The 10,878-nt window shown below is 41.6% G+C and overlaps 1 protein-coding gene across 1 annotated transcript in view; it reads left to right on the top strand.

The window, feature by feature from the left end:
• Positions 1-10,878, top strand: part of CALD1 (caldesmon 1) — a 95,735-nt gene that overhangs the window by 58,420 nt on the left and 26,437 nt on the right. Inside the window, exons 3-4 of the mRNA XM_009081964.1 lie at positions 7,415-7,561; positions 9,103-9,487. Of these exons, the coding sequence (XP_009080212.1) occupies positions 7,415-7,561; positions 9,103-9,487 (532 nt within the window). The remainder of the gene's footprint in view (positions 1-7,414; positions 7,562-9,102; positions 9,488-10,878) is intronic.

Raw genomic sequence — 10,878 nt, 5'->3', positions numbered from 1 at the left:
GAACACTGCCAGGGTTGGGGCAGCCACAGCCTCCCTGGGCAACCTGGGACAGGATCTCACCACCCTCACAGAAAAGTAACTTTTTTCCTAATATCTAGCCTAAATTTCCCCTCCTTCAACCTGAACCCATTACCCCTTGTCTTGCCACTGCAGTTCCTAACAGAGAGTCCCTCTCTGGCTCCTTGTAGGCCCTTCAGATACTGAAAGGTTGCTGTGCAACCTTCTCATCTCCAGGCTGAACAGCCCCAATTTCCTCAGCCTGTCCTCATAGGGGAGATGCTCCAGTCCTCAATTCCACCAAGCTTCAAGGAAAGCAGTACAAAAAGGAGCAGTTATCAGCTCGAAGGCACTTGGCCAATTACTGTTTTCTGCCCAGTTTGGGTTTTTTTTTCCATGTGAAACTTCTAAATTAAAGCAGGTTAACTATATCTGCACTGCTCACTGTCCTGTCTATCATGGATGAGGTAAAACAGCAGAACATTACAGACTTCACATATTGAAAGCATTACATGCTTTTCCCTAGTACATTTCCAACAAGCACTTTTATCTAAATATAGTCTATGTTGGAGGGAAATTTGACATTGTTTCAGTAGCTGAAGGTTTTTACCCTTCATGTTAGTGACCCTACGTGCGATTTATGCTGAGGCACTCAGAGGCAAATTACCAGAGTCATTTAAATGTGGTTGGAGAATCTGCTTGCATTTCAGATTATGAAACAGATCATCAGTTTTCAGCCATGAGGAAAGAAAAAACCTAGGCTCGTGCATGAGTCATTCTGCCTTTGTTCAGAGTGATGCTGTGATGTTACAGACTGCTGCTAACTACGAGGCCCAGGCTTTAGGGCTGGAATCTGAAACCAAAGAAACTGGGCTGTTAGGAGCAGAAAACTGAAATAAAAAGAGAGAAATTGGGAAACCTGTGCATCTGCAAAACTGAAACTGACATTTTCAACAGAAATCAGTAATTTGGGAAGTCAGAAGCTGTCCCAGAGGCTTCACCCCAGCAGTGAAATAAAATCCCTTGATGCTTTTGGCATTAATTCCTTTGTAGGCACCAAGTATTTTTGTGTCAGTATGGAGTCCTTTTCCTTGTGGCTGTCAGCTTGCATGTCACATTGCAAACTTCATTCTTTGATGTGGATTGCTTGCACCTTAGTTTTTTGGAATCACACTATTATTGGGATGAGTGTACCTACTCTTTCCTTACCTGTGAAAAAAACTAAATGTCAAAAACATCAGAAGGAGAGAAACCATGAAAAAGAATGTACCCAAACTGGACCTCTCAGAAGACCTTTTCTTTCCCATGCTTAACTGTTTTGTCATGAAACAAAAGAAGAGTCTTGCAGCCAAATCATTAACCAAAGTAAATAATCTAAAGATTTTCCTCAGCTGAAACAAAACAAAAAAAAAAAGCTGTTAAAATGCACATTATTTTAGTCTTTAGATATTTTAGATCAAGGTTTAAGGTAGGAGGTTGCTTCTGAAGGTATGTTAGGAAATTAAGGGTGCCATGTCTGACAGAAAGAATGTTCTTTTGCTAACCTATTGAATAATATCAGAAAAATAATAATCATTGAACTCTTTGGGGCTGTGAAAAAGGAGAAAGTATATTAGAAACACATGATGAAAACAAGGTGAATGAGTGTGTAGTACACTGAAAAGCACATCAGACTGTTATTGCCAGAGAGCTCTGTGGATATCTGGGTAATTTGTCTGCTCAGGAGTACAGGCTGTGTAGCTCTGGAGAATAGGTGGATGAAAAGAATAAAAATCCTTATGAGACAGAGTTAAACTGGGAGGAGAATTAGGAGCATGTACCTTTTGTAAATGAAAGGCTGTAGTGTTAATTCCAGCAGGTGCCACTGTAAAATCTAGTCTAACCTTCCATACCTACGAGATAATGGAATTTCACCAAATTATCTACGACGAGCTCAAAGAATAGTATTGTTTTTGTAGGATAGCTACCAAAAAGGCATCTTGGAGATGCAAGAGATGGATGCTCCATCGTTTCTTGTATATATAATCACCCTTACTATTAAAAACATGGACTTAGTTTCCAGTTTTGATTTGCTTGGGTTTAGTTTCCAGTCATTGGTCAATTCTATCCCTTTGTCTCTCCTACATTCAATGTGAAAAAAAAAAAGGTGCATGTCAAATTGAGAAATATGTGGAAAATATGGGTGTTAATAACAGCATTCATGCACAGTATTGGACTGAGGACTGAGGTGGCATGTCTGCATGTCTTCAGCATAGTCCCCTGTTGTCACCCACTCCATCTTTTGGAAACATGAATATTTTGGACTGAAATTCTGCTTGTTCTCTCATCAAAATGAATCTTCTTGAGCAGGTCTGAGGAGATTGCTGGCAGCTGTCATTGAATTATTCAGGAATGATTAGAAAAAACAGCTTCCCTAAGAGCTGCTCCCCACCATTCACCACGTTTTTAGATATGACTTGAATGAAATGCAGCTGACATTTAACATGCAAAGCTTGAAAGAAGCACAGCTCTCCAGAAATGTGTGCATTTGTTATGTTGTTTCGGGGGTGAAGACTGATCAGTGGTCTATATCCACGTGTTGAAACCTGCCTATCATAACACAAATTAGATGAACAATAAAAAGATGAAAAATATAGGCAATCATAAATAAAATGGGACTCAATATCAACAGGGACACAAAGAGCACTCCACAGTGGGTATTAAAACAAAGCCCATCCTCACCCCACCCATCCTTTCAGGAAGAGCCTGAGTAAATAAAAAGACTTTCAAAGAGCACAGAAGGCCAACAAATGCAACTTCTATAGACTGAGCCTGCCAGTGAAATTTGTCACTGAGGATGTTTTACTGACATTCTTCATCTGACATAAGTTTAGAGCTACCCAAGTTGACAGATGTCACTTCAACTGCTGTGGTCTTAGGTAACGAAGGGCGAAGGTCTTAGAAGTGGGTTGGGTTGCAAGTGGAGGTGCAGAAGTTTGGTACAGGATGAATGATCTCATTTCTTTTGTGGACCACAGACAGAATCAATCTGTAATACATGTAAACACTTCTAGCTAACAAAGTTGTATGGGAAAGAGCTTGCTAAATAGGTACAGTTGCAACGAATTGAAGTACATGTTATGAGGGCACTGCTAAGGGTGCAAGATATTTTTTGCAGGCAGGAGAAAGGGAAAAAAAACTGACATTTGAGTGAACTGTGGAGGAAAGAATAGGCAGATATGGGCTGCCTTTTGAAATTAAAAATCTTAGAAGTTTTTTCCTGTTTGAAATTATTTCAGATATTTCTGGCACTCTTGAAATGGAGTCCAAATTCACATCCAGAGCAGTTCTTTCTCTCTGCCTCCTCCAGAATGGAGTAGTGTGATCCAGCTCCAATTAAACAGTTTTTTTCTACTCCTTTGAAAAATGAAAAAGATTAGATTCCTCAGGTTTAGCTTATGACTCCCTGAGAGCAGGTAGTGCTCCAAATTGTCAAGCCTCTCCTTAATCAGAATACACACTGTTTAGAACAGGCACCAGACCTTCCCCTATATTTATAAATTGTCTACTGTGGCAAGCCCCTGAGCTTGATGGGGAAATTTCAGTGCTGTCATAATTCAGACAATAATAATAATGTTGTAGTACTGGGCAAGGAACTCTAAACCAAAAGTGCCTTGGATAATGTTTGAACTGATTTGCGGTTCCAAGTGGAAACCAGTTGAAGCTGGATTCTATGAAACAGTTTCAGCCCCATAATCATCCTAGCTATTACCAAGCTTCTTGCTGGGTTATAACTTTGTATAAATTCAGTGTTTAGTGTAAAACACAGAGTGCCAAATCTCTCTGAAGAAGTCCTGAGGCAGATGACCACACTGCCTACATTCTCAATTCAGCAGAGTTGTTTTCCACTCAAGGCTGTAGGGTCCCCCCCATTCAGTCCAAGGACAATGTTTTTAGACTTACACAAAAAATCAGGAGATCTGCTGTTGACTTCAGCAGGTTTGGGGCTTCAGTCCTGGAGATATAAATCTGTCCTGCTCACTCAACAGGGCAGAACATCTCTTCTTACTTGTTATCACTACCTAACCTGGTGGGAAGTGTCCTCTCACATAGATGAGATGCTCAGTCTCCTGTACTGGAGTTCTATTGTATGGGAAGACTTAGCCTTATTACTTTACTAGAACAACTTACCAATAACACATAGAGGTTACATTGCTTTTTCTCATGTCAGAAACATAAAGAAAGTAACAGGAGAGCAGCCAAGGTTGCTAATTTTTTTCTATTACTTGATGTTGAGACCCAGAACATGTTGTCTTTGATAACAAGGTGTAGAATGGTGTGTTGTGGTTTCATTGCATGTGATAGCTGGAACAGCTAATTGTAATTCTTGCCTTCAAAGACTTTGAACAGTTATGTGGAAGGTGACAAATGGACATAAGTTTAGTTTAATTTAGTTGCTGGGTGTGGATGCATGCTGGGCAGCAAGGCTGCTCTCCAAGGCTGGAGAAACAACACAGGCCAACATGGGTCATCAGGTTTGCATCTGTCTGATATACAGACTTGAAATCTTGGAGTCACATTTTTTATTATTTGCTTATTCTTGGTTTAAACAATGTCAAAAGATGTAGGCAAATGGAAGATGAGCTTCTAAGAGCTCCCAAATTGATTTTGCTTGTAGTGGATAGCTAAGGAGAGCTGTAACAGTGGGAGAGTGAGCATCAATCTTTCCACTCCCAGTGGAGGGTGCATGAATTCATGTGTCAGCCCATGGTTTACTTATCTATGTGAAATTAGTTCAACACTAGACAGCAGAGAAGCAAGTAGCTACTTAGATAACTAAGGAAAAGAGAGCAATGTGCCAGCCAAATGAGGGTGAATGAGCTCAGTGCTTGAGGTGAATGGAGATGAACACTGCAGTCAGAAGAGTCTATTTTTCATCAGCAGAAATGGTGTTTGCCTAACTTGCACCATCTTTCCTATGACTGAATTTCTCATGGAAAGTCAGTGGCAGTTAGAGTGACTATGTTGAATTGTTTCATAAATGATCCTGCTGTCAGTTTGCCCATGGCATGATCATTAGCCTGTTAATTAACATAGCCACCTAAACCTGCTTTTTCATCTTACTCTACTGTCAGTCAGGTCTACTCCAGCAAAGCTTGTATTCCAGAGGCAAGAAAACAGCCTATAAAAGTACAATCTGGGAAGCAGTGTTAACATAATTTTTAAGAAAATGTGAAACAGATCTCTAAAAACCTGTTATTAGTTGTTCATATGACTATTTCCAGATTACTGGGCATGTTGCATGTATCCCTGCTGGTGAACAGAAATGAATATTTAAGGTGATTCTTATGGATGGAGCTCATATCTGGTGCACATTTTCACTGTAGGAAAACTGCTGTGATGTGTAGTAAGGCAGTGGATATACTTAAAAGTATGTCAAGAAAGATTATCAGCTTTCTTAACAGATGATCTATGTGCTAAATTTCCAAGGACAGGAAATGTATATCTGTTTAATGGGTATCATTTTGTGGAAACTTTTTGCTTAGGGTATTTTTTCTTTCCCCTTTTAGTTTGCTGAGCAAATGTTGGTTTTAAAAAGGCATTTGAAAAAGGCTTTTAGAAGCAGTTGTTCTGGCTGTGTAGGAGTGTTCTGTGTGGGTACAGGGAGCAGGATAAACTACTTCATCCTCATGTGGTCTCACTGCAAAGACAACTCCTGGGCCATAGGCACTGGGAATCGACTGAGTCGTGGCTGTTATTCAGCTGCCACAATCTAAGAGCAGTGTGACCTCTCCTGTGCCCTCACATTAGGCCTTCAGAGCTAAAAAGACCATAGGCTTCTTGCAGCCAGAACATCTTGCTGATGAGTGGGCTGTCTGTGGTCAGTTTGCTAATGCAGATTTATTCCAGAGAGAGTCTCTTTCTTCTGCAAATTAAAGACCCCATTGGGTTTTTATTGTATTCACATGCTTTCTGTTCTAGACCTAAATGAAATGTTGATCCTCCTTTAAATTGCTTACAAATGGCAGGAAGTGTTTTTCCTTACCTTCCCTGCTTCACCTCTAGTGCTTTTAATTTGTCTCCTTCCTTTCTTTCTCGTCCCCCCACTGGGACCCTTCCTGGCTATGCTGCTCATGGTTTCCACTCACTTTAAGAGGAGCAGGTTCTATAAAGAAAAGGTTGCAAGCTCTTGAAGCAGAGCATGAAAGCAATGAATCAAATTCTTTGGTGCACTGAGGATGAAAATGGTGTTCTAGGTCTGGCAAGTGGCTCAGCCATATATTACATTTTAAAATCTTAAAGCAAAATTGGGATAATTGATTCCCTGTTGAACCTATACTTTCAGCCTTCTTTCAGCAAAGGAGAAAAATAGCATCAGCACAAGGTGACAGGAGAGGTTTGGGCCCAAAGAGGCTGATGGATGGCTAAATCAGAATATTTTAGCTGTTTTTCATGTTAAAACATTCCTTGCAATGCAGAGCTCTGTTTTTTTCTCTATGTGCATGGCTGTACAGCTAACTTAAACGTGTGACTGTGTAAGGCAGGGTGATTTCTTAACCACAATGTATCAGACCACTGCTGGGAGCAGAGTAAATTAATGTCCTGACTGGGTCTAGCATGTGTTAGCTTCCTAGTTCACTTTCCCTGCACACAAAGATAAGAGGAATGCAGGCCTTTCCCTCTATCTCACACAGCAATAATGCACCTCAGCAAAGATTTGAATGGGCCACAGGATTATTAGGATTGTAAGGTCTTGCTTGTCTTTTCAAGTAGGATGAAACTAAATGTAATCATCTGTTGGGTTAGATGAATACAATGGCTTCTCAGCTGTAGGCTTTCATCACTGCAGTGATCTTGTATGATTTGGCCTGGCAGGGCTCTGGGCTCACAAAAATTTTGTGGGCATCAGATGTTTGGCATCCAGAACCAAGCACTGAGAGCCGTTGTCACACTTGTGTCTCCCTGCTTTCTAGTCTTTAAAAAGCAGAATAATGTCACCATTTTCAGCATGTGATATTTAGAGGAAACTAATGAAAAGCTGCTTGGCTAAGTCCAATTTCAGTGGTGTGGGTTTGTATGCTAGTCTGCTCAAATGCTGCTGTGAGCACACTGGGAGGAGCGTGGCACAGGGTGGCAGGATGTTAGCACAGCTACAGAGCTGGGCTTTTACAGTCTTCATGTTTTCTAGGAGAAAACTGAGAGTGTGATGTGGCTGCTGCCTTCACTGTGACTATTTTGTCAAGTTCACTTCTGAAAAGCAGAAGAAAACCAAACTTGGAAATTGTGTCTCTCAACTCCACAGCAAATTTTCTAAACAGCATATGGAGCAGCCACTGCAGCCATGCTTACTGTGCTCTGGAAACTGCTTTTTGTAATTTTGCCAGTGTCCTATATGCTATAACACCTTTATTTCCATATCCAAAATGCTCTATTGCAGGCTGTCCTACCAGAGAAATGATGATGATGACGAAGAAGCCGCCAGAGAACGTCGCCGAAGGGCTCGGCAGGAGAGGCTGAGGCAAAAGGAAGAAGGAGATCTCTCAGGAGAAGTAACAGAGAAATCAGAAGTTAATGCCCAAAACAGGTAAATATCTGATGCTGTTTGCTGTTGTTTGTTGTTGTTTGGCTGTTGGGAGTAGAGAAGTGTTTCGAAGAGATTCGGGATTTAAATTTTAAACATTGGGTTTGTCCATCCTTGCTCTGAAGCAGGACCCAGCACTGTGAGGAGGATGCCTGGCTGTGTCTACACAGCAGAGTGGGAGGATCACTGACTCTGGGCTCGAGGCCATGCTCATGACCCATATCCAGCATGTCCTCAAGGCTGTCTGTGGGATAATTCAGCCAGGGCTCGTGGAGGCTGTCAGAGTCTCTCAGGCCTGTCTCTGGCCTCACAAACCACATCTTTTGTCCTGCTGATAAGGGTCATGGCATTCTAGGGGTCAAGTAATATGGGCTAGGCAGGAACACAGGCCTCATGATGCATATCCATGCCTGCAATGTGCTGGATATGAGCTCTAGAGCACAGAACTCATCTGGCATTGTCAGTGTCACACAGCAATGAACAGCAGAAAAGCTTATGGAATGAGGTGACCCTTGTCACATGCTGAGTGGGCAGAGCTGGACTTCCAGTCTGTCCATAATTTGTTCAGTTTCACATAGACACTAATATACCCAGATTTCCTCTGTTCACAGCACAATTCATAGAATAGACCAGAATTAAACATTGTGATATCAAGCTAATAGACACTGAGCACAAGTAGCATTCTATTAAAGACAAGGAGAGTAGGTGGAGATAGAAAAACAACAGCATTTCTGATTGTCAATTATAATCTTTTTCTACAATAGAGAGAAAAAGCAAAAACTAGAAAGAGGGAAGAAACCTGCACACATGGCAATTAAACTGTTGAATTTTAAAGGAGCCAAAAAATCTCCAAGGGCTGAGAGTGAGGTCCTGTTCTGATACCTACAGCTGTTGGATAGCATGTCTTAAATTAGTTGCTGTTTTCTAACCATGTATTGTCCTTGTACAGCCAATCACAACCTCACTGCACATTAATTGCCAGGTTGTCCCATTGTGGTTGGTATCTGTGGCTGCTGTTGCTGAATAGGAATAGTTTCTTTTTGCTAGAGAAGCTCAGTGGAGTCAGAAAACATCTTGCTTGTGTAGCATCTTCAAAACTTTTGACTGTGGGGAAGGTTGTGCCTAAGACACACATGTCTCAGGCCAAGCTGAAAGGGGCCCCTAAAGCAAGCAAAGGTCTTCCAAGTATTCTGCAGTAGGGTGCAGAAGGGGAGGATGAATTTTTCAGAGCAGTTCAAATTTCAGCTCATCAAGTGCCAGGGACCATTCCAGTGCCTACCAAAGTCAGGAAGATTCCTTGGGACTTCAGTGGCCTGGAAGGAAACCTTTGCAGGCTCTGATATTGTGAAACACCACATTCCTATACACATAGAAATGCCAACATTAATCCCCAGAACCGTTTTGCTAAATTTTGAACTGTGTAACCTGTTGTGTTTTCAAACCATGGAATGATATTTACAGGATTATTTTTTTCTAGAAAGAGTGAAGTGCATACGTTGTTAGAGAGATTTTTGTTTTAATGTGAAATTGTCACTTTTATGCAGCGTGGCAGAAGAGGAAAGCAAACGTTCTACAGATGATGAAGCTGCATTGTTGGAGAGATTGGCAAGACGGGAGGAGAGACGCCAAAAACGTCTACAAGAAGCCCTGGAACGTCAAAAGGAATTTGACCCCACAATCACAGATGGAAGTTTGTCAGTGTCCAGCAGGAGAGAAGTAAATAATGTGGAAGAAAATGAGACCACGGGGAAAGAGGAAAAGGCTGAAACACGTCGAGGACGCTATGAGATTGAGGAAACAGAAACAGTTACCAAATCATACCAAAGGAACAACTGGAGACAAGATGGGGAAGAGGAAAAAAAAGAAGAAAAAGACAAGGAGGAGGTACAGGAAGAGAAACCAAAGGAGGTCCCCATAGAGGAAAATCAGGTAGATGCGACAGCAGAGGAACACAAAGCAGAGAATGATACAAATGCTGTGGCAGAAGGGACACAAAGTATAACTGACACTGTAGATAAAGAGAAGCTTAAGGATGAGGAGAAGGCTGAGGAAGAAAGGAAGAAAGCAGAAGAAAGGGAGAGGTTAAAAGCAGAGGAAGAAAAGAGGGCAGCTGAGAAAAAACAGAAAGCAGAAGAGGAGAAGAGGGCAGCTGAGGAGAGGGCTAAGGCAGAAGAGGAGGAGAGGGCTAAGGCAGAAGAGGAGAAAAGAGCAGCTGAGGAGAGGGCTAAGGCAGAAGAGGAGAAGAGGGCAGCTGAGGAAAGAGAGAGGGCTAAGGCAGAAGAGGAAAAGAGGGTAGCTGAGGAGAGGGCTAAGGCAGAAGAGGAAAAGAGGGCAGCTGAAGAAAAGGCTAAACTAGAAGCAGAGAAATTAAAGGAAAAACAAAAGATGGAAGAACAGACACTAGAAGATAAACAGGTAAAAGAGAAGAAAGTACAAGAGGAAATACCTCAAGCAGCTTCCCTAAAAAAACAGGTACAGTAAACATTTTGCACCAAGATAAGACACCTGTGGTTTGTGAGAAATGTAATGCAAGAAAAAAAAAAGATTGATTTGGAATTTCCTCACAGATCTATCCTTGCATTGAAATGACTAATACTCATGCTATTGCTCTCTCTTGCACTCTCTTTCTAAAAATAAACTCCTTCTGCTTACCAATACTTCAGTGCACAACATGCCTGACCTCACCCCATCGTTCAAGGAAAACCTTGCATGTTCAGACCTCTGCATGTTCTTTTGCTATCTTTCTTTTTTTTTCCTCAGCTGCTATAAACTGGCTTCATGCAGTAACACATGAGGTGGAGGCAGACACATTTTGGCACAAAAAGATTATGAGCACCTGGTAAACTGTGTGAGGAATGTTGTGTGTAAAATGCAATCACAAGAGAGAGTTCTCTGCTGGGACATGTGAGCACGATGCCACGCAAGGGAGAAAGGCCCAGCTGGGGGAATGGGAGCATTTGGAGAGGGTGGAGGGAGCACAATTGCACATGGAAATGTGGGCACAGCAGCATATGATGGAGTTGTGGCTGCACACAGAATTGGTACCTGAGCACAGTGCACAAAAGTGCAAACAGATGTGATGTTTTTGTATTAAAAAACCCATAAATATTGAAAATCCAAAAACAAAGGAGGAAGAAAAAGAGGTTAAAGCAGAAGCTAAAAAGGAACAGTTGCCAGAAGAGAAGCTCCAACCTACCTCCATAAAAGATCAGGTAACTCATAACCCATTGACTTAAATGTGGTAGGGAAACTTGAGATAAGAAAACAGATAAGGCTTCTATAACTGAAAGTTGCTTCTTCAGCAAAATACTTAAGCACAT

Source organism: Acanthisitta chloris, unplaced genomic scaffold (genome assembly GCF_000695815.1).
Source record: "Acanthisitta chloris isolate BGI_N310 unplaced genomic scaffold, ASM69581v1 scaffold2049, whole genome shotgun sequence".
Classification (NCBI taxonomy): domain Eukaryota; kingdom Metazoa; phylum Chordata; class Aves; order Passeriformes; family Acanthisittidae; genus Acanthisitta; species Acanthisitta chloris.
The sequence above is the reverse complement of the archived record's forward strand: the minus strand, read 5'-3'. Positions and strand labels throughout refer to the sequence as shown.